We start from the raw sequence: 24,628 nt of genomic DNA, 5'->3' as shown, positions 1-24,628 counted from the left end.
CCATATATGGAGGGTAACCACTGTTTGGGCGCATGACAGAGCTCGGAAGGGAAGGAGCGCCATTTGGAATGCAGACTTAAATGGATTGGTCTGCAGGCGTCACGTTGCATTTGCAGAGCCCCTGATGTACCCAAACAGTACAAACCCCCCACAAGTGACCCCATATTGGAAACTAGACCTCCCAAGGAACTTATCTAGATGTGTTGTGAGAACTTTGAACCCCCAAGTGTTTCACTACAGTTTGTAACGCAAAGCCGTGAAAATAAAAATTCTTTTTTTTTTCACAAAAATGATTTTTTAGCCCCCAGCTTTGTATTTTTACAAGGGTAACAGAATAAATTGGACCCTAAAAGTTGTTTTCCAATTTGTCCTAAGTACGCTGATACCCCCTATGTGGGGGGTAACCACTGTTTGGGCACATGACAGAGCTCGGAAGGGAAGGAGCGCCATTTGGAATGCAGACTTAAATGGATTGGTCTGCAGGCGTCACGTTGCATTTGCAGAGCCCCTGATGTACCCAAACAGTACAAACCCCCCACAAGTGACCCCATATTGGAAACTAGACCTCCCAAGGAACTTATCTAGATGTGTTGTGAGAACTTTGAACCCCCAAGTGTTTCACTACAGTTTACAACGCAGAGCCGTGAAAATAAAACATATTTTTTTCCCACAAAAATGATTTTTAGCCCCCCAAATTTTTATTTTCCCAAGGATAACAAGAGAACTTGGACCCCAGAAGTTGTTGTTCAATTTGTCCCGAGTACGCTGATAACCCATATGTTGGGATAAACCCCTTTTTGGACGCACGGGAGAGCTCGGAAGGGAAGGAGCACTGTTTTACTTTTTCAACGCAGAATTGGCTGGAATTGAGATCGGACGCCATGTCGCGTTTGGAGAGCCCCTGATGTGCCTGAACAGTGGAAACTCCCCAATTCTACCTGAAACCCTAACCCAAACACACCCCTAACCCTAATCCCAACGGTAACCCTAACCACACCCCTAACCTCACCTCTAACCGTTTAATGAACATTTTCTGACAGTCATAAGTGCCACGTATTTAAGTGCCACGTATTTAAGTGCCACATATTTAAGTGCCACGTATTTAAGTGCCACGTGTTTCAGTGCCACGTGTTTCAGTGCCACGTGTTTCAGTGCCACGATATTTCAGTGCCACGTATTTCAGTGCCACGTACTATAAATACTATAACTATGTGGTTATACGTGGCACTGAAATATCGTGGCACGTAAATACGTGGCACTTAAGTACGTGGCACTTAAGTACGTGGCACTTAAATACGTGGCACGTAAATACGTGGCACGTAAATACGTGGCACGTAAATACGTGGCACGTAAATACGTGGCACGTAAGTACGTGGCACTTAAGTACGTGGCACTTAAGTACGTGGCACTTAAGTACGTGGCACTTATATACGTGGCACTTATATACGTGGCACTTATATACGTGGCCACTGAAATATCGTGGCACTTATATACGTATATAAACGTATATTTTAGTGCCACGTATTTCAGGTTAGGGGTAGGGTTTTTTTTGTTTGTTTGTTTTCTTGTGTTTTTCTATAAAAACGCATGCGTCTAAAAACGCATGCGTTTTACCACGTTTACATGCATTTTTTCACACATGCGGTTTTTTTAAAAAACGCATGCAGATAAAAACGCAAGTGTGAAACCAGCCTAAAAGACGCTTTTTATAGCAAAAAAGTTTTTGCGTCTCCACATTTTGAGACCTATAATTTTTCCACATTTTGGTCCACAGAGTCATGTGAGGTCTTGTTTTTTGTGGGACGAGTTGACGTTTTTATTGGTAACATTTTCGGACACGTGACCATTTTTGATCAGTTTTTATTCCGATTTTTGTGAGGCAGAATGACCAAAAACCAGCTATTCATGAATTTCTTTTGGGAGAGGCGTTTATACCGTTCCGCGTTTGGTAAAATTGATAAAGCAGTTTTATTCGTCGGGTCAGTACGATTACAGCGATATCTCATTTATATCATTTTTTTATGTTTTGGCGCTTTTATACGATAAAAACTATTTTATAGAAAAAATAATTATTTTGGTATCGCTTTATTCTCAGGACTATAACTTTTTTATTTTTTTGCTGATGATGCTGTATGGCGGCTCGTTTTTTGCGGGACAAGATGACGTTTTCAGCGGTACCATGGTTATTTATATCCGTCTTTTTGATCGCGTGTTATTCCACTTTTTGTTCGGCGGTATGGTAATAAAGCGTTGTTTTTTGCCTCGTTTTTTTTTTTTTTTTCTTACGGTGTTTACTGAAGGGGTTAACTAGTGGGGCAGTTTTATAGGTTGGGTCGTTACGGACGCGGCGATACTAAATATGTGTACTTTTATTGTTTTTTTTATTTTATTTAGATAAAGAAATGTATTTATGGGAATAATATTTTATTTTTTTTTTCATTATTTTGGAATATTTTTTTTTTTTTTTTTTTACACATTTGGAAAATTTTTTTTTTAACTTTTTTACTTTGCCCCAGGGGGGGACAATACAGATCGGTGATCTGCCAGTTTGCATAGCACTCTGACAGATCACCGATCTGAGGAAAGTGCAGGCTGCTTCACAGTGCCTGCTCTGAGCAGGCGTCTGTGAAGCCACCTCCCTCCCTGCAGGACCCGGATCCGCGGCCATCTTGGATCCGGGTCTGGGAGCTGCAGGGAGGGAGGTAAGACCCTCGCAGCAACGCGATCACATCGCGTTGCTGCGGGGGGCTCAGGGAAGCCCGCAGGGAGCCCTCTCCCTGCGCGATGCTTCCCTGCACCGCCGGCACATCGCGATCATGTTTGATCGCGGTGTGCCGGGGGTTAATGTGCCGGGGGCGGTCCGTGACCGCTCCTGGCACATAGTGCCGGATGTCAGCTGTGATAATCAGCTGACACCCGGCCGCGATCGGCGGCGCTCCCCCCGTGAGCGCCGCTGATCGCGTATGACGTACTATCCCGTCGGCGGTCATACGGGCCCACCCCACCTCGACGGGATAGTACGTCAGATGTCAGGAAGGGGTTAAGTTTTGCACTTGCAATCCTCTGCATAAATGTTCCATCAAGTGCTACAGTAAAATCAACTATATATTTGTAAAATCTACTAACTCCGTCTTGAAAGTTTTGGGTTTCTGTGTCATCAAACGAAGTGCAGCCTGAGAGGGAAGTACAGGGTGGGCCATTTATATGGATACACCTGGGTGGGCCATGAACTGGGATACTCCTAAATAAAATGGGAATGGTTGGCGATATCAGCTTCCTGTTTGTGGCACATTAGTACCGTATATACTCGAGTATAAGCCGAGATTTTCAGCCCAAATTTTTGGGCTGAAAGTGCTCCCTCGGCTTATACTCGAGTCACGGTCGTCGGGTGAGGGGGAGAGGGCGCTGAGGCATACTTACCTGCTTCCGGGGCACCTGGCGCTCCCCCTGCCCGTCCCACGGTCTTCGGTGCCGCAGCTCTTCCCCTGTTCAGCGGTCACATGGGACCGCTCATTAGAGAAATGAATAGGCTGCTCCACCTCCCATAGGGGCGGAGCCGCATAATTCATTTCTCTAATCAGCGGTGCCGGTGACCGCTGACAGAGGAAGAGGCTGCGGCACCGAATACCAGCTGTCCGGGGGAAGGAGCGGGACGCCGGGAGCAGGTAAGTATTACATATTTACCTTCCCACGTTCCACACGCCGGGCGCCGCTCTGTCTTCGCGTCCTCTTGTTCTGACTGTTCAGGTCAGAGGGCGCGATGACGCATATAGTGTGCGCGCCGCCCTCTGCCTGATCAGTCAGTGCAGAGAGACGCCGGGACGGGACGCTGAGGAGCTGCAAGCAAGACAGGTGAGTATGTGTTTTGTTTTTTTTATTGCAGCAGCAATGGCACAGATTTATGTGGAGCATCTATGGAGCAACGGTGCAGAGCATTATATATAAGGCACAGCTTTATGTGGAGCATCTATGGGGCAACGGTGCAGAGCACTATATATAGGGCACAGCTTTATGTGGAACATCTATGGGGCAACGGTGCAGAGCACTATATATAAGGCACAGCTTTATGTGGAGCATCTATGGGGCAACGGTGCAGAGCACTATATATAAGGCACAGCTTTATGTGGAGCATCTATGGGGCAACGGTGCAGAGCACTATATATAAGGCACAGCTTTATGTGGAGCATCTATGGGGCAACGGTGCAGAGCACTATATATAAGGCACAGCTTTATGTGGAGCATCTATGGGGCAACGGTGCAGAGCACTATATATAAGGCACAGCTTTATGTGGAGCATCTATGGGGCAACGGTGCAGAGCACTATATATAAGGCACAGCTTTATGTGGAGCATCTATGGGGCAACGGTGCAGAGCACTATATATAAGGCACAGCTTTATGTGGAGCATCTATGGGGCAACGGTGCAGAGCACTATATATAAGGCACAGCTTTATGTGGAGCATCTATGGGGCCATAATCAAAGGTCAAAGGTGCAGAGCATTATATATGGCACAGCTATCTATGGGGCCATAATCAAAGGTGCAGAGCATTATATATGGCACAGCTATCTATGGGGCCATAATCAAAGGTGCAGAGCATTATATATGGCACAGCTATCTATGGGGCCATAATCAAAGGTGCAGAGCATTGTATATGGCACAGCTATCTATGGGGCCATAATCAAAGGTGCAGAGCATTGTATATGGCACAGCTATCTATGGGGCCATAATCAAAGGTGCAGAGCATTGTATATGGCACAGCTTTATGTGGAGCATCTATGGGGCCATAACGAACGGTGCAGAGCATTATATGTGGCACAGCTTTATGTGGAGCATCTATGGGGCCATAATGAACGGTGCAGAGCATTATATATGGCACAGCTTTATGTGGAGCATCTATGGGGCCATAATGAACGGTGCAGAGCATTATATATGGCACAGCTTTATGTGGAGCATCTATGGGGCCATAATGAACGGTGCAGAGCATTATATGTGGCACAGCTTTATGTCGAGCATCTATGGGGCCATAATGAATGGTGCAGAGCATTATATGTGGCACAGCTTTATGTCGAGCATCTATGGGGCCATAATGAACGGTATGGAGCATCTATTTTTAATTTTGAAATTCACCGGTAGCTGCTGCATTTTCCACCCTAGGCTTATACTCGAGTCAATAAGTTTTCCCATTTTTTTGTGGCAAAATCAGGGGGGTCGGCTTATACTCGGGTCGGCTTATACTCAAGTATATACGGTATATGGGTGGGGGAAAACTTTTCAAGATGGGTGGTGACCATGGTGGCCATTTTGAAGTCAGCCATTTTGGATCCAACTTTATAAATGGCCCACCCAGGTGTATCCATATAAATGGCCCACCCTGTATATTTAGAGGCTACCCTCATACACACTCTGAGAAACCTGTTTGTGATGTAATTCTCTACCCATACAGAGGCTTCTACTTTTCTTTAAAGGTAATTCCCCAAGTAGGTTATATAGAGGGCCCTGTCTAAACTGAGCGGAGGATGATGCTCCAGTGCATTCTCCGACTATAGGACAGGCAAAGTTAGCAGACTATAGCACTTGCTTATTTCAGCAGTCACATAATGAAACTAGGTGCGCATGCTTTTACCTCAGCTCCACTCAGGCAGAGCGCCGCAGAGTCCTTTTTTCGGGGATTGCAGAGAGTCCAGGCAATGAGTAAGTGCATATCCTATGGATGGTGATAACGCACAATTTGGGAAAACCCCTCAAGCAGTTTATACAAACAGAGCCCTGATTGGTTGCTATAAGCAGCAAGGCCTACTTCTCAGGTAGGCGCTTGTGATAAATGAGACCAAGATGATTAAAAGGTAACTGAACTAAACTTACATTTTTTTACAAAGTTAGACACATGTTTAATCTTCAGTAATGCTGGACTGTTACATTCTTCAAAGAGGACAAATAAGGAATCCAGAAGTCCTTCCCTCGTCAGAGCACACAGTTGTTGTTGCAAAGGAAACTGACATGATGATTTTCCCTAGAAACAAATAATACTCAATAAAGAACATCAGCATATAATAGTAATGTTAGAGTCTGCTCCATGTATAACCTGCCTGTGAACCTCTATCAGTACTGTTTATTTTAAAGGGTTGTCCAGTACTTGGATAAACCATTCTGTTCACCAGTTTTCCCCCCAGTAAAATAATAACACCTCTAGTGCCGGCACCATACCTGGGCAGGGGAGGAAGCAAAAGAAAGGACACAAACATTACAGCAGGGGATTGCTGCTGATTCTTTCTGTCAGGTAAAACATTTCACTGCCTGTTTTTAAACAATGTTTTACCTCAAAGAATCAGCTGTGAAGCCCTGCTGTCCTGTCTGTATAATCTTTTTCCTTCCTCCCCTGCCCAGGAGCTGTGGTATGACCAGACCATGTCCTTGTACGGTCAGACACGGCCATTACACAGTACACAGCAGGGGCACATTTATAAGATTATCTCAGCACAGGAACATTTTATTTACACATCCAATTGTGGAAGTTATTATTATTCTAAGATATATTGATTAAAATGTTGCTTAAAATTAACTTTCTTAGTGGGAAAGTTATGATGGAGGTATTTTCATTTTTCGCTCCCCTTCTTCCCAGAACTATAACTTTTTTATTTTTCTGTCAATATGGCCATGTGAGGGCTTGTTTTTTGTGGGATGAGTTGTACTTTTCAACGACACCATTGGTTTTAACATATCGTGTACTAAAAAAATGGGGGGAAAAAATTGAAGTGTGGTGAAATTGCAAAAAAAGTGCAATTCCACAATTGTTTTTTGTTTTGCTTTTTCCTATATTCACTAAATCCTAGAAGTGACCTGCCTTTATGATTCTCCAGGTCATTACGAGTTCATAGACACCAAAACATGTGTAGGTTCTTTTTTACCTAAGTAGTGAAAAAAAAATCCAAACTGTTAAAAAAAAAAAATAGCGCCATTTTCCGATACCCGTAGCAGCTCCAATTTTCATGATCTCGGGTTGGGTGAGAGCTTATTTTTTGTGTGCTTAGCTGACGTTTTTAAATACACCATTTTGGTGCAGATAAGAACTTTTGATCACCTGCATTTTAATGCAATGTTGCAGCAACCAAAAAAAATGTAATTCTACCGCTTTGACTTTTTTTCTCGTTACGCCATTTGCCAATCGGGTTAATTTTTTTATATTGATAGATTGGGCGATTCCAAATGCGGCAATACCAAATATGTGTATGTTTGATTTTTAGGTATTGTTTTATTTTGAATGGGGGCAAAAGGGGGTGATATCAACTTTTATATATATATTTTTGTAATATTTCTAAAAAAAATTATTTTTTTTTACTTTTGCCATGCTTTTAATAGAAGTTGCCATAACCCAATTGCCTTTGCTACATACAGGCGATGATCAGATCACTTGCTATGAGCGTCGACCACCGGGAAATACAGGTGTCTCTCACAAAATTACAATATCATAAGTAAGTTAATTTATTTCAGTTCTTCAATACAAAAAGTGAAACTCATTATATAGAGTCATTACAGAGTGATGTGTTTCAAGTGTTTATTTCTGTTAATGTTGATGATTATGACATACAGCCAATGAAAACCCAAAAGTCATTATCTCAGTAAATTAGTATATCTGAAAATCTGAAATGATGGCCCACTGAAATGGTCGGGGCTCCTTTTGCCTCAATGCGGCGTAGCATGGAGGCGATCATCTTGACTGGTGTGTGACAACACCGTCAGCAATGTACTCAGCACATTTCCAGTAAGACAGCTTGGACATGATTTAAATACCACTTACCTGCAGATTATCACTATATTTGCAGATAATGTTTTTTGAGGCTACAGGTTCCATTTAAATGTCTAGCAGTATTGGCTCTTAGGCCTCTTTCACACTTCCGTCGGCAGTGTCCCGTCCTAATGCATCGCCGAGACGTATGTTTAGGAAATAGTGTTAAAATGTACGCAACGTTTGCAGTATTTGGGCGGATGCGCCGCCTGAATTTTTATGAGAGAGACAGAGAGAGAATTTTTTTATTTTGTTCCCGGACTAGAAAATCCTTCCAGGCATGCTCAGAATGGAAAAACGGCATAAGTCGCTGGATTCCAGTGTTTGACGGTCAGCAACGGATCCTGCGTCCATAGGCTTCCATACAGCCGCCGCCGGGCAGCGCAGGAACCGAGGCTGAGCAATTTTCCAATGTGCAGAAAAAACATTCCTCTGAACGTTTTCACCACCCGACGGACAGTTATTATCCGACGGATCCAGTGCACGACGGATGAAACGGATGACCATCCGTCACAATCTGTCGCTAATACAAGTCTATGGGAAAAAAAAAAGGATCCTGCAGAAAAATTTGCAGGATCCTGTTTTCTCAAAACTTGACGGATTGTGACGGGACATGAAAGACAGAAGTGTGAAAGAGGCCTTACATGCATTTTGGACCAAGTGCTTGCAAGGCTACTTTCACACTAGCGTCGGCACGGGGCCGTCGCTATGCGTCGGCCCGACATGCCGACGCCCGTAGTGAAAATAATGCCCGACGTGGGCAGCGGAAGCAGTTTTACAACGCTTCCGCTGCCCATTGTGAAGTCCGGGGAGGAGGGGGCGGAGTTCCGTCTGCGCATGTGCGGTCGGAAATGGCGGTCCCGACGCACGAAAAAACGTTACATGTAATGTTTTTTTGTGCCGACGGGCCGATGCTTCCAGTGTGCGACGTATGGACATACGTCGCAATGCGCTGCTAATGTAAGTATATGGGGAAAAAAAACGCATCCTGCGGGCACGTTTGCAGGATGTATTTTTTTGTCACAGCGGCGCATTGCGACGTATTCCAAACTACGCTAGTGTGAAAGTAGCCTAATATTCTCATCATGTGATGTCTAGCAATTGTATCTTTTTGCATCAATTTTCTGAGTGCTGAGATTTTCTACATTAAGGCCTCTTTCACACATCCGTCGGTACGGGCCCGTCGTAATGCGTCGGGCTGATGTACCGACGGACGTTGTGAATTCTCTGCACGACGTGGGCAGCGGTTGGATGCATCCACTGCCCATTCTGCAGTCCCGGGAGGAGGGGGCGGAGTTTCGGCCACGCATGCGCGGTGGAAAATGGCGGACCCGTCGCACAAAAAAAGCTACATTGAACGTTTTTTGTGACGACGGTCCGCCAATTACTGACGCATCCAGTGCACGACGTATGGAACGTGTGTCAATACGTCACGATGCGTCGGTAATACAAGTCTATGTGCACAAAACGCATCCTGCGGGCAAATTTGCAGGATGCGTTTTTTGCACAGAACGACATTTTGCGACGTTCACATTCCGACGGATGTGTGAAAGAGGCCTTAGGCTATGTGCACACGTTGCGGATTTTGCTGCGGATCTGCAGCTGCGGGTCCGCAGCAGCTTACCATGCATTTACAGTACAATGTAAACCTATGGAAAACGCAATCCGCAGTGCCCATGCTGCAGAAAAAAACGTGCGGAAACGCTGCGGGTTACATTCCGCAGCATGTCAATTCTTTGTGCGGATTCCGCAGCGGTTTACAACTGCTCCATAATAGGAATCCGCAGGTGTAAAACCGCAGGTGGAATCCACACAAAATCGCATGTAATTCCGCAGTAAATCCACAGATAAAACGCAGTGCCTTTTACCTGCGGATTTATGAAATCCGCTGCGGAAAAATCCGCAGAGCTAAAAAATACGTGTGCACATACCCTTATGCTACATGGGTTGCAGAATCCTGCGGCAGAGCAGCACTCAGATTGCGATACCACTTTCACATTGACAGTTGTACCGCAGTCATACTTCATGCTATATTTCTATGATTTGTACTCCTGTATCTCCTTTATTTTCTGCATCGTCAGAGTCATAAATGTTTTCACTTCAATATTATTAAAAGTGAACTTGTCACTAGATTCATGAATTATATAGCCAGGCTGTGTGATTGCAGCTAGGTATGTCTTAATCTTAACCAGTCCACCACAGCCACTAATCGGCTTTGCCATGCTCCAAGTGATTGATAGGTCTCTCCCATATGTATACATATGGAGAGACCTGTCAATGATATATGGATCCTATGACTGAGGACAGTAGATTCTTTCATCCCACAGAATACGGGTCAACTATGAAAATCAAACTCTGATTCAGTGTCATCGGATTCTCGCGAATGATAAGATGGAGAAAAAATTACTTCATCTTATCCTTCTGTCAGTCAGCTTAGGCTACTTTCACACATCAGTTTTTGCCTTCAGGCATAATCCGTCCATTTAAAAAAAAAAAAAAAGGATCCGGTGCAAATTGTGAAAAACTGATGCGCCGGATCCGTTTTTTTGCTGGATCGGTTGTGGTTTATCGGGCTTAAAATTCTGACTTCCTGTTCCGGACAGAAAAATAGTTCATATGGACGTTTTCTCCGTCTGCTGAAAAAGAAATTTTGGACGGATCCGGCAAAAAACGGATGAAACGTCTGGCCATCAGGCACAATCCAGCGCTAATACAACTATGAGAAAAAAACGGGTCCGTGTTTTTTTCAAAACTTGCCGGATTATGCCTGACGGCAAAAACCAGATGTGTGAAAGTAGCCTAAATCAGACTTGACTCAGATGACATCCGAGTACATTCCGATATTTTCCACGGACTCACTGACTTGCATGGCTGAGTGGGATCCAAATATCGGATCAAACTCGGGCATGCAGCAAATTTTTGCCCGAGGAAAATGTTGGATATATGAACGGCCCTATAGACATTGGCCCGAGTGCAAACCGATGTTTTGTCGGATCACACTGAGACCAAAAATATGGCAGTCTGCATCCGGGCCTAAAGGATAGGGGAAAACTTGTGAATTTGGGAGGACACTAAAGAAACTACATATACAAAAGAAACACCTGTAAAAAGTTATGGAGCCGTGTAGCTCTGCTGGTGAGGGGCTCTGATGATAGACTGTCTGTTCCACCACGAATTCCAACTTTGAACTTCAACATTTCTAGAAAAAAATATAATTATATCAGAAAATGACAGTGCATATTAAAGGCAGGAAATTATAATAGCCTTCTGTCAGTATTAAAAAGCGTACCCACGATTACAGGTGAATTTTCAGAAGAGGCCTGGGCACAAGGGCAGTATCTCTAACCACAAGATCACCTGCGTGATATTTTTCTAGCAGTTTTCTCCCATTGTAGGATTCATCCTAAATTTTCCTGAGCTCAGCTTTAGAAAGCCATATACTGAGATTTATACCTGCAAACGTGACCTGGGCAAAGTGCGCCCTCTGGTTGTCTCATTCCGGGCCGCGGACCGAGACAACCAAGGGGCTGAAAACAGTGGCCCACGGTCCACACCATGCCCGCTCGATGTCTCCGATGCTGGACGTGGGGAGGCCATGTGGGCCTCATATGCTGGACGTGGGGAGGCCATGTGGGCCTCATATGCTGGACGTGGGGAGGCCGTGTGGGCCTCATATGCCGGACGTCGGGAGGCCATGTGGGCCTCATAGGCTGTACATGGGGAGGCCGTGTTGGCCTCATACAATATCCATAAAAACACAAAAGGAGGGCACCATCACGTGTATATTTAGAGGGATCAACCTGCAATATGTCAAGTAAACAAATTTTACAAATTTTATTAGTACATTCAACACCAAATATAAGATTTAAAACATTTAAAAACGTTACATCATATATAACCATTGTGTGCAGGAACTGCAGATTGCCAATTAGCACCTATAAATAACACATATAAATAAACCTCCAAACAATGAGTATATGTGCCGCTGAAAAGGGGTACATAGAGATGAATAAACAGTAATGTGGTTCAAGACAAAGTAAAGACCTGTAACAATATCATGTCTCATTCATTTAGGTGAACTAAAGAAGCGATGATGGGCACCCAATACAAAAAATAAATACATGTATGTAAACATTATATAATAGCTGGTCATCCAAACATTGGAAAAATATCAAAACCACCTAATGATATGTATCCAGAGAAAATGAACCAACAATATAGTGTCCCAAAGGATTGGATTCAGAGCTCAGCTAACTCAATGTATCCATAATCAATTAAGCAAATAACCATCTGATTGCTATGAGTAGCTAAGATACGCTCACAGGACCAAACCTCATTGTGCAGTAATGAAGGTGCAAAGGCAGAGAGCGGCTCCTGTCAGCCCAAGGCGTGTTATCACCACTGAGACTTCATCAGGGGCAGGAAGTGTCAGTGTGGTTTTGTTATTTTTCCAATAATGATGCTTGTGTTTGGATGACCAGCTATTATACAATGTTTACATACATGTATTTATTTTTTGTATTGGGTGCCAATCATCGCTTCTTTTTAAATGTTTTTAAATCTTATATGTGGTATTGAATGTTCTAATAAAATTTGTAATTTTTTATGGTGATCCCTGCTCATATGTATGTCTCTTTGCTTTTGGCTGTAACTCGGGCTCATACGATATACAGAAGAGGCTGTATTCAGGTTCAAACGGTACATAGGGTATTGTCAGCACACTTAATTCTGCTCAATATTGAGTGATAATTAATATTATAATTATTATAGTCATAATTATATATTGATATTAATATTTAGCTTAATTCATTTCAGCCTATTGGTTCGGCCCTCCACAACAGTCACAGTATCATGTAGCCCCTCGGGAAAATTAATTGCCCACCTCTGCTGCAGACCATTAGCAGATACAGCTAACAGCTAAGTTGGATACAATGTGCTGAATAACTGATGTCTTTGGTAATCATATACAGAACCTTCATAGCAGATTTTAGTAAAATGTCTTCTGGCAATTATGTAGCCAACAACATTATACAACTGTTACATGAACAAGCTAGCTTTAAGAAAAACCCCTTTCACCTTGTACACACATGCTCAGCCTGACCATCTGTTCTCAGCAAGAGGGGAGTACTAGAAGCTGCTGTCAGACTGCTCTCCTCTTCAGTACACCCCCCCCCAAAAAAAAAAAAAGCAACTGCTAGATAGTGATGAGCGAGTATACTCGTTACTCGGGTTTTCCGAGAATGCTCGGGTGTTCTCCTAGTATCTTGGGCGGATTTGCGGCTGTTAGACAGCCTCAATACATGCAGGGATTGTCTGCTTGTTAGGGAATCCCCACATGTATTCACAGAAGCTGCGCCCCCTGGCGGCATGAACTAAGGTGAACTCTTCAGCCTGGGAAAATGCCAACTGATTTTCCCACGCTGCAGAGTTCATGCTGCCAGTGGGCGCAGCTTCGGTGACGTCACCAAAGCTCCGCTCCCTGCATTTCATTCATTCCCCAGTCGTTTACAGCCGGGAGCGGCCGCATTAGCAGCGCTCCCGGTTGTAAAATGTAAATGCCCCCAGATATGGATTACTGCGTGGGACTTGACTGTACGGCGGACAGGTATGGGTATATTGTTGGTTTTTTATTTTGACTTTTTTCCAGGAGATCTAGGGCTTCGCTTGGAATAGCAAAAGAATAAAGGTGGAAAAACTGTGTGTATTGTTTTATTTCATTAAAATACTTTTTTCTTACTGTGTGTGTGTGTTTTATTAAACCTTTAACAACTGGGTGATTAGTAATGGATAGGTATGCCAGTGCTACAGGGCAGTGGGAAGAACTGGGCAAAGCTCCAGAATTGGCACATCAAATAGATGCACCTATTCTGGGCAGCTTCGGGCTGCTGTTCTTAGGCTGGGGTGGCCATATCCATGGCCCCTTACCAGCCCACACCTTTGAGTTTTGCCGGGTTGGCTGTATAATATAGGGGGGACCCCCACGTCGGGTTTGCTTTCATTTATTCTCCCTGGCTCGTGCTGATCGCCGGCCGAGCAGGGGAGAAGGGATAACAGCCGGCTTCAGCACCACAAGCAGGGGACAGCACTAACTGTAGAGCTGCTTCCCGGCGGCCATCCGTGTGGTCCTGATGCGGCACACGGGCGGCAGAAGGCTGCTGCACGTGTGACACACGGATGTGCCACGTGAGCACACGGACACACGGATAAGTCCGGTACCGGAATTATCTGGACGCCCTAAAAGGGGCTATCTGAGCTGTCCAAAATGCCGGCCGTCAAATATTTCAAGCTGCAACTCATTCCAACAAGGGGAGAAAAAAAAAAACATGCTCAGCTGACTGAGCAGAATGGGCTTTCTTTTACTTGCTTCAGTCCTGTTCCATACTCAGTTGTAAACCCAACCAGTCAATCTTTGTGCCCAGCATGTGATGCTAACAAAGCTGAAAGGGGTGTACAACTGTCAGGCTGACTGAGCCGAACAGGTGTACAACAGTCAGGCTGACTGAGCCGAACGGGTGTACAACAGTCAGGCTGACTGAGCCGAACGGGTGTACAACAGTCAGGCTGACTGAGCCGAACGGGTGTACAACAGTCAGGCTGACTGAGCCGAACGGGTGTACAACAGTCAGGCTGACTGAGCCGAACGGGTGTACAACAGTCAGGCTGACTGAGCCGAACGGGTGTACAACAGTCAGGCTGACTGAGCCGAACGGGTGTACAACAGTCAGGCTGACTGAGCCGAACGGGTGTACAACAGTCAGGCTGACTGAGCCGAACGGGTGTACAACAGTCAGGCTGACTGAGCCGAACGGGTGTACAACAGTCAGGCTGACTGAGCCGAACGGGTGTACAACAGTCAGGCTGACTGAGCCGAACGGGTGTACAACAGTCAGGCTGACTGAGCCGAACGGGTGTACAACAGTCAGGCTGACTGAGCCGAACGGGTGTACAACAGTCAGGCTGACTGAGCCGAACGGGTGTACAACAGTCAGGCTGACTGAGCCGAACGGGTGTACAACAGTCAGGCTGACTGAGCCGAACGGGTGTACAACAGTCAGGCTGACTGAGCCGAACGGGTGTACAACAGTCAGGCTGACTGAGCAGAACGGGTGTACAACAGTCAGGCTGACTGAGCAGAATGGGTGTACAAGTCAGGATGACTGAGCAGAAAGGGTGTACAACAGTCAGGATGACTGAGCAGAAAGGGTGTACAACTGTCAGGATGACTGAGCAGAAAGGGTGTACAACTGTCAGGATGACTGAGCAGAATGCGTGTACAACTGTCAAGATGACTGAGCAGAACAATTAGGCCATGTTCACAAGTTCAGTATTAGGTCAGTATTTTACATCAGAATTTGTGAGTGGAACAATCAGGGAAAACATAATAGAAAAACTTGCACCACTTCTGCATTTATCCCCCACTCCTGGTTTTGGATTACAAATACTGATGGAAAATACTGACCAAATACTGAACACGTGAATTTAACCTTAAGGTCATCCACAAAGCTGGTACTAAGCCTGACAAAGAACCTGCTCTAATATCGTTTAAAAACATCTGTTTCAAGTCGTGCTTTTTCAGACTGCAACTAGTCGCAATGAAAGCCAAATACGAGTTGCAGCCTGAAATATGTGATGGTGGCCATTGTGACAATTTTTCTGAGAACCCTTTTAAAGCGAACCTGTCATCAGGATTTTGCTAAGTAAACTACAGACGCTGTCAGGTTGACGCTTTTATACTGATTAAAATGATACCTGGTGATGAAATCAATCTTGTGGTTGTTGATTAATCTGTATGTGCAGTTTTCAGATATTGAGATTCTCGTGCTCCGGGGCAGGCCTGTGGACGGGTCTTTATGTGGTGCCCTGTTTACATATGTATTCTTATGGGCTTATGACATGTCACTGATCCTTCAGTAACCTGTTTCCTTTTTTTACATAATGCATATAATATTGTGGGCTTAGAACAAAAACTTACATCCAACAAATTGGCGGTAGAGGCGCCTACGCAGTAACATCTATTTCTTACCAATAGATGCTACTGTGCAACCGCCGCTATTTAGCTGCAGCCAATTTTTTTTGTCCAGCAAAATGGTGCCGGTAGCGCATGTGCAGTAGCGTCTATAGCTTGCTGATAGAGGATACTGTGCAAGTGGAGCGCCCCACGTAAGGGCAATGGGGTACCGGGTCCTTCGGTTCAGGGGAAGTCACAGTGGCCCGACCCGATCCGTGGCCCTTTGAGGGGCGTCCAATAAAAGGAAGAGTTTTTAAAGGATAATGTTCGCGACGCCACCTGTGGTATTCGGTCAGGGTGACAGTCGCTGCTTAGGGGTCGGCTGGGGATGATGTGACGGCAGCTAGATGGTATACCTTCCCACAGGTGAAGTGTATCCCCAGGGCTTCCCAGAGTGTAGATGGTGGATTGTGGATGATGTAAGGTGCAGTGAATAATGAGGACACAAGGTTGCAGTCAGTCTCTTTATCTTTACTGAAGGCTTCAGCATCCACAGTCCAGGGTACAGACCACAGGGAAGGCAGAGTCCAGCCGGTCTGAAGGCAAATCCAGAGTCCCCTTATCCAGGTGGAAATCAGTAGCCTTCCTCTAGCGCCTGTGTGTTGTAGGTACCTCCCTGCTGAGCTTCTCGGTAAGCTCCTCACAACTATTGTAAATGGAATGTCTCTCTCTGTCCCCCAGATGGTATGGATAGGACAAACCCATATGACTGGTGGCCTGAGGCTTTTTACAGGGACCCTACGACGCCCCAGCCCCCACAAGTTGCCACCGTGCCTCCTGGGTATAAGGTCGGGCAGCTAACATGGAATTGACTGTCCTGCCGGTCTCTGAAGCAAGGCTTGGAGACGATTGCTCCCTCGGTGTTCCGGCTACCGGATTCTGCGCCTCAGAAGGAGGCAGCCTTTTGCAGGGCAGAACTCCCTCTGGATTCCTCTCCTTGTGCTATGACTTCGTTTCTCACCTGCTACAATACAATTCTCTTTCGTGTCCTTCCTTAGGATGCTGACGCACGTGGGGCAGGCGCAGCTCCGTGGCTCTCTGTCTAGGCCTCTGACAGGTTCCCACCCCTGTCAGGGACCTCTCTGTCTGCAGCTCTGTCATGTTCCTCCTTCCCCTCTGTCTGTCTCCCAGGGTGCTGCCTGGGTGAAGCCCAGTCAGCGTCTGTCTCCCAGGGTGCTGCCTGGGTGAAGCCCAGTCAGCGTCTGTCTCCCAGGGTGCTGCCTGGGTGAAGCCCAGTCAGCGTCTGTCTAACTTTCTATCCAGACCACCAGTTTTACCTAATTGTGAGGAGTGCCCTAACAGATAGGAGCATAGCTCCCCCTGGTGGACTGGAGTGTGAAGTGTGGTGTATGGTTTGTGATACCTGGTAAGAAGATCTCCTTTACAGCCTTCAGACGTAATATCACTCCCCCTGGTGGAAGAATAACATTACTGCAACGACCAGGACTCTGGGGCGCTGCACAAACTCCACCGCCACCACTTTGCTGGATATAAATTTTATTTTTGCAACCAAACAATATGATATGCAGTATGGAAAATAGGGGGCAGGTCAGTGAAGGGCCAGTGACCTGTCAAAAGCCATCAGTATGAATATCTAAGCAGAGCACCATATAAAGTCCCGCCCACAGGCCACCCCGAAGCACCACAAACTGAAAACTGCAAATACAGATTAAACAAGACGGATTTCATCAACCAAGGTATCATCTTCATCAGTATAACAGCAACAACCTGACAGTGTCTGTAGTTTACTGAGCAAAATCCTGATCACAGAGTCGCTTTTAGCTGTATACACTAGCTGCTAGGATGTTCTCCTTGCCTGTTTCTGATAAACTGCCATAGGGTCCCGATAAATGTCTTGGGTGAGCTCCTTGTGTATTCCCAGTCTCAATAGTATGAATAATCATCTGTTCATTCTTTAGTGGCTCTTAATGTGCCAAATCTCATTGGCTTGCACAATAGTAGGACTCAATCTGCCGTCTGTTTATAAGAGGCTCAGAGCAGTAGGAAGTTAAATTTAAATTTGTCTAAATTTAACATAAAAATTAGTGATGAGTGAGTATACTCGTTGCTCGGGTTTTCCAGAGCACGCTCGGGTGACCTCCGAGTATTTATGACTGCTCGGAGATTTAGTTTTCATGCCGGCAGCTGAATAATTTACAGCTATTAGCCAGGCTGAGTACATGTGGGGGTTGCTTGGTTGCTAGGGAATCCCCACATGTATTCAAGGTGGGCAGTAGCTGTAAATCATTCAGCTGCCGTGATGAAAACAAAATCTCTGAGCAGTCATAAATACTCGGAGGTCACCCGAGCAACGAGTACACTCGCTCATCACTAATAAAAATGTAATATATAATCTTGGAACAGGTCAATATATGAGAAAGAACTAATGTGACACGTCACTGTCCCCTTTAGTGATTGGACTTTCATGCTGTCCTGCTAAACCGGAAATATAAACATCAGACTATTAAGTGCAGACTAATGATTTCTAGATAACTGATCAACATGTTCCAGAGTCTCACCGACACGTTCGTAAGGGAGAAGGAAGTTGGTGCTACCCTGAAATACAGTGATCTCATATCAACAAAGCATTAATCTACACCTAATAATCTGACAATCATTTCCCCGGACGGGCAGCGCGGCGTCAGAATCCCTACAGGTTTCCCATGATTGGATAATACAGCAAAGTCATAGCTCGGGTCAGAAGAATAATTGCAAAGGGGAGATCTCCCAAAATCCTTTATTTATTTTTTATTTCTAAGGGTACTGTCACACAGTCACACTTTGATCGCTACGACGGTACGATTCGTGACGTTCTAGCGATATCGTTACGATATCGCAGTGTCTGACACGCAGCAGCGATCAGGGACCCTGCTGAGAATCGTACGTCGTAGCAGATCGTATGGAACTTTCTTTCGTCGCTTGATCACCCGCTGACATCGCTGGATCGTTGTGTGTGACAGCGATCCAGCGATGTGTTCGCTTGTAACCAGGGTAAACATCGGGTAACTAAGCGCAGGGCCGCGCTTAGTAACCCGATGTTTACCCTGGTTACCAGCGTAAACGTAAAAAAAACAAACAGTACATACTCACATTCCGGTGTCTGTCCCCCGGCGTCTCAGCTTCTCTGCACTGTGAGCGCCTGCCAGCCGGAAAGCGAGCACAGCGGTGACGCGGTGACGTCACCGCTGTGCTTTCCGGCTATGGCGCTTACACAGTGGAGAGAAGCAGAACGCCGGGGGACAGACACCGGAATGTGAGTATGTACGGTTTGTTTTTTTTACGTTTACGCTGGTAACCAGGGTAAACATCGGGTTACTAAGCGCGGCCCTGCGCTTAGTAACCCGATGTTTACCCTGGTTACCCGGGGACTTCGGCATCGCTCCAGCGCCGTGATTGCACCGTGTGACCGCAGTCTACGACGCTGGAGCGATAATCATACGACGCTGCGACGTCACGGATCGTGCCGTCGTAGCGTCCAAAGTGTGACTGTGTGACAGTACCCTTACTGGTTTGAGGCTGTAGAGAACTATAAACATTGAGGTGGTGTCAATAGACTCAAAACTGTTAAGTACTGTTTGAGGCTAAAAGCTAGGGGGAAAATGGATTACCCCAGATTTTTGGCAAAACTCTTCTGGAATCTAACACGTGACAATAATCAAACCGGTGAGTGGGTTTGTTCTGACAGCAGAGTTCATGGCCATTAACCACAGCATAGAATCATTCAGGAGAAGAGTGAGAAGAGTTACTGATGCTGCCATAGTACATGCTCACTGACTGAAAGATTATTGCTCCAAATGTTCACATAGGCAAAAAAAATAAACAGCCGCGGGATCCAATGTTGCCTCTTTCAGATGCTCTGGTCTTTGTTGATTGGCTGCAACACAATGTCACCTTGAAAACACTACAGTCAATCCTTAAGCTCCTAGTAGACAAAGTGCACAAACAACTGAGTCCTGTGATTGGCTGCAGCAATGACGATATAACTTCACTGCTGCAGCTAATCAACAAAAAACGGAGCAGCAGTGAAAATGTGGCGCTGGACACTGGGTGGCTGAGTGAGCTTTTTTTCCCCCCCTCTATAAACATTTGGAGCAATATTATTTGAAAAAGGGTGAAATTGTTTAAAGGTGTTGTCAACTATTGGATAACCCCCACTTACCGTAACTACTTCAGTGCCCCATTTAAAATAAAAGCAATGGATACTCACCTTCTGCTGTTCCTGCTGTGTCAGTGCCGCTATCCATGGTACATGACTCGTCATTGTTGTGTCACATAACCACTGCATAAATGGCAGATAATCAGCTTTAACTCATCAATACTCCATCAGAGTGGAGGGCTGCCCTGACAAAATAGTCAAGGTAGTAGCCGTCCAGCGGCCACTGATTGGCTCCAGGTTACAGGCACTAGATCCTGTGATGGGGCGTTGATCCACGGAGCTAGGAAGGAATTTTTTTTCCCTAATATGGAGCAATAGAGCAACTAATGTCTGCTTCATGGGGACTTTAACTTCCTCTGGATCAACATATTAAGCTGTAGGTTGAACCCGATGGACTTAAAGGGGTATTCCAATCTCAAAGATCCTGTCCCAATATGTAGCAGGTGTAATAATAATAATTATATCAAATACCTCCAATTAGAAAAGTAGTATAATTCCTCTGATTTGCCATGTAGCTTTCCCCCTGTGCAGGACATTGCAGTGGTTTAGGTATCCATGGTTATGATGATGAACAGCTAAATCACTATATGAGTGGTCGTAACCATGAATAACCAAGCGCGGCAGATGGGTTAAGCGATATAGCAAATCAGAAAAACTATACTACATAATTTCTAATTAGAAGTATTTGCCATTATTATTATTTGTTACACGTACTATATATTGGGATAGGAATACCCCTTTAAATCTACCTTCAAGCTCAAAACTATGAAACCATGTTATGCAATAATATTGCTGACATTGCAGGAATGGCGACACTGTTGAAAGCGAGTATCCATTGTTTTTATTTTCAATGGGGCCTGATATTTACTTAGAAAGGAGGCTGTAAAAACCAAACACTTTACACTTATAAAGGAAATCTGGTAGTAGATTCATGCTGTCCAAAAAAAAGGCAGCATTAGTCAGGCCCTGGCTGCATGAATTCAGTACCAGCATTTCAGAGAAAGCAGTTTCAAGACCAGCGACTATAAGGAGAGACTGACTAGCGCAGTGTGGGCCCTGCCGACTGCTCCCTGCACTGCTCTGAGTGACAGGCCTCTTCTAATGTGCACACATGGGAGCGAACTGTCACTCACCTGAAGCGGTGCAGGGAGGAGCCTGTCAGATCCACCTCCGCCCTTCTCTAGCTCTATGAAGCCACAGCTGTCAAAGAAAGACGACAGAGGGTGGAGATATAGGGAAAACCAGCAGGTGGGAATGTGTATATACATGACTGGCCCATCATGATGCACCTGTACTTAGCACAGAATGACTGTTCAAAGCGATAGAGTCCCTGTAATAAATCACATGTTCATATACTGCACAGTCATACCAATTTTAGGGCTTGCTCACACATTGCGTTTTTGCCACAACGCAAAACGCGTTTTACAATACCAGCAAAGTGAGTGAGATGTCAGACATCTCATGCATATGCTGCTTAGGTTTGTCGAGCAGATTTGAACCATTAAAGGAGGGGTTCTTTCTTCAAATCTGCAGCAGGTTAGCTCTTTCAGCATTTATAACCCATGCAAATTAATGGGGGGGGGCAAGTAATTCTGCATCCGGGTTAGGCAGAATGCACAAACCTTTGTTGTAGTTTTGCAGTAATGTGTCAGTGTGGGGTCCCCCCTCCATTGCCTTGGCTGGTGACATTTGCATCCACTTTGATGATATCAGGGCTGGAGGGTCCGTGTAGTACGCGGGGGTATGCAGCCTGTGACCCTAATTCACTGGCAGCGAACTAATGAAAATATGAAGAATTGGAACCATGGTAGAACGCTGCATTGGGAATAGTGAGGACCACCCTTACTCAGCGCTCTTCTTACACATTTTTAACCCAAACTTTGTGCGCTGGTTACATTTAAGAAGACCACCCTGTTACAAGACAATGTCTCAGTGCAGCTTTGGGTGGTCATGTCACAAAGTGGCACTTGTGTGAGAACCTGTCAGCAGGAATATCCATGTTACACACTGAAGGCAGTAATGGGTGTGACAGCGCCATCCTGCCCATACCTGCAGCTTCACACGGGTGTTCCTGCTGACAGGGGCCCATTAACCGTTACACGTATTAATCACCATCTTATCACCTAAAAACAAGCACGCAGCGGACCCCACAATAATACATGGCCCCTCGGAGTCCCCTCAGTTATACAGGGGGTCTGTGCCCCACAGCACTGCCCAGGACAGCAGCGGTGTATTATACAGGGAGACACCTGCCAGGCAGCCCCCGCACCACACACTCACCGGCCTCCGCTCCTTACCGCCATTAAATTCAAACAACATATGAGCCGTGTGACGTCACTTCCGGGGCGGTCCCGGCGGCTGCTGCCCTCACAGGACTCCCTGTACTTGGATGTAGCCACATCATTTCTCTTATTCCGCGCCTAGTGTTGGCCTCCTTCTCCCAGGATAACCATTGCCGAGTCCCACAGCGGCTGCCTGCATCGCTGACGAGAGGCTGCGCCATGTTTTCCCATAAGAAACATGTCCTCTCCAGCCTCACAGTCCCTCCTCTCACCTCCAGCTTGTAGCGCCCGCTAGTGGTAGTCCAGCACACTGGCCAACTGTCATTATTAGCTCCGCGCTGCTCGTGCACGATGGCGATGACAGCCAGGCACACGGGGGTCTGCTCTGCACCCCAGGGGACAGGTCTCGGCTTCCTTTTTTTAAACCGAGACAATTAACCTTTTTTGCTTCTTTTCCTGTGTTTGGTATAAAAAGTAAAGTAAGGAAAAGCGAAAGCAAACACTAGGCTGTATGCGGGGAAAACACACACACTGAACAAAAAGAGAAAAGGAGCAGACTGCAATGATTCAAAAGAACTGTACCTCACATATAATTAAATGACTAGCTGTTTCCAGCCAGCTAACGCTCGGCACGCTCATTGCTATCTAATTAACGCTGCTGGTGAATAAACTAAAGTAAATAATGACAACATTCAATAGCGCTTACGCAAGTGGTAAATTAGCTTAAAATGAAGTTAATAACAATAATAATAATTAAAAATCAGAATAATACTAATACATTTTATTCACAGTGTAAAATCAAAAGCAAACTGGATTCGTGTGGTAATGTGTGGGACAGAGCCTCGTGTGGTAATGTGTGGGACAGAGCCTCATGTGGTAATGTGTGGGGACGGAGCCTCGTGTGGTAATGTGGGGGGACGGAGCCTCGTGTGGTAATGTGTGGGGACAGAGCCTCGTGTGGTAATGTGTGGGGACAGAGCCTCGTATGGTAATGTGTGAGGACGGAGCCTCGTGTGGTAATGTGTGGGGATGGAGCCTCGTGTGGTAATGTGTGAGGACGGAGCCTCGTGTGGTAATGTGTGGGGACAGAGCCTCGTGTGGTAATGTGTGAGGACAGAGCCTCGTGTGGTAATGTGTGGGACAGAGCCTCGTGTGGTAATGTGTGGGGACGGAGCCTCGTGTGGTAATGTGGGGGGACGGAGCCTCGTGTGGTAATGTGTGGGGACAGAGCCTCGTGTGGTAATGTGTGGGGACAGAGCCTCGTGTGGTAATGTGTGGGGACAGAGCCTCGTGTGGTAATGTGTGAGGATGGAGCCTCGTGTGGTAATGTGTGGGGACAGAGCCTCGTGTGGTAATGTGTGGGGACGGAGCCTCGTGTGGTAATGTGTGGGGATGGAGCCTTGTGTGGTAATGTGTGGGGACGGAGCCTCGTGTGGTAATGTGTGGGGACAGAGCCTCGTGTGGTAATGTGTGGGGACAGAGCCTCGTGTGGTAATGTGTGGGGACGGAGCCTCGTGTGGTAATGTGTGAGGATGGAGCCTCGTGTGGTAATGTGTGGGGATGGAGCCTCGTATGGTAATGTGTGGGGACCCAGCCTCGTGTGGTAATGTGTGGGGACGGAGCCTCGTGTGGTAATGTGTGGGGACAGAGCCTCGTGTGGTAATGTGGGGGGACAGAGCCTTGTGTGGTATTGTGTGGGGACAGAGCCTCGTGTGGTAATGTGTGGGGACAGAGCCTCGTGTGGTAATGTGTGGGACAGAGCCTCGTGTGGTAATGTGGGGGGACGCAGCCTCATGTGGTAATGTGTGAGGATGGAGCCTCGTGTGGTAATGTGTGAGGACGGAGCCTCGTGTGGTAATGTGGGGGGACGGAGCCTCGTGTGGTAATGTGTGGGGACAGAGCCTCGTGTGGTAATGTGGGGGGACAGAGCCTTGTGTGGTATTGTGTGGGGACAGAGCCTCGTGTGGTAATGTGTGGGGACAGAGCCTCGTGTGGTAATGTGTGGGGACAGAGCCTCGTGTGGTAATGTGTGGGGACGGAGCCTCGTGTGGTAATGTGTGGGGACGGAGCCTCGTGTGGTAATGTGGAGGGACGGAGCCTCGTATGGTAATGTGTGGGGACAGAGCCTCGTGTGGTAATGTGTGAGGACGCAGCCTCGTGTGGTAATGTGTGGGGACGGAGCCTCGTATGGTAATGTGTGGGGACAGAGCCTCGTGTGGTAATGTGTGAGGACCGAACCTCGTGTGGTAATGTGTGGGGACAGAGCCTCGTGTGGTAATGTGGAGGGACGGAGCCTCGTATGGTAATGTGTGGGGACAGAGCCTCGTGTGGTAATGTGGGAGGACGCAGCCTCGTGTGGTAATGTGTGGGGACTGAGCCTCGTGTGGTAATGTGTGGG

The 24,628-nt window shown here is 46.2% G+C and overlaps 1 protein-coding gene across 6 annotated transcripts in view; it reads right to left on the bottom strand.

The window, feature by feature from the left end:
• CIT (citron rho-interacting serine/threonine kinase) overlaps positions 1-22,369 on the bottom strand; it is a 205,654-nt gene extending 183,285 nt beyond the window's left edge. For 2 of the 6 annotated variants that reach the window (XM_077294796.1, XM_077294806.1), the window contains exons 1-3: positions 22,246-22,369; positions 10,886-10,983; positions 5,864-6,011 (exon numbers count right to left, since the gene is read on the bottom strand). In XM_077294796.1, the coding sequence (XP_077150911.1) occupies positions 5,864-6,011; positions 10,886-10,983; positions 22,246-22,267 (268 nt within the window). In that variant the 5' untranslated portion in view covers positions 22,268-22,369. Of the gene's footprint in view, positions 1-5,863; positions 6,012-10,885; positions 10,984-22,228 lie in introns of all 6 variants that reach the window. The other 4 variants (XM_077294822.1, XM_077294829.1, XM_077294814.1 and 1 more) reach the window with 3 other exon arrangements.
• Positions 22,370-24,628: the final 2,259 nt, after the last annotated feature.

The sequence above is a fragment of the Ranitomeya variabilis genome, chromosome 1, assembly GCF_051348905.1.
Source record: "Ranitomeya variabilis isolate aRanVar5 chromosome 1, aRanVar5.hap1, whole genome shotgun sequence".
Classification (NCBI taxonomy): domain Eukaryota; kingdom Metazoa; phylum Chordata; class Amphibia; order Anura; family Dendrobatidae; genus Ranitomeya; species Ranitomeya variabilis.
The sequence above is the reverse complement of the archived record's forward strand: the minus strand, read 5'-3'. Positions and strand labels throughout refer to the sequence as shown.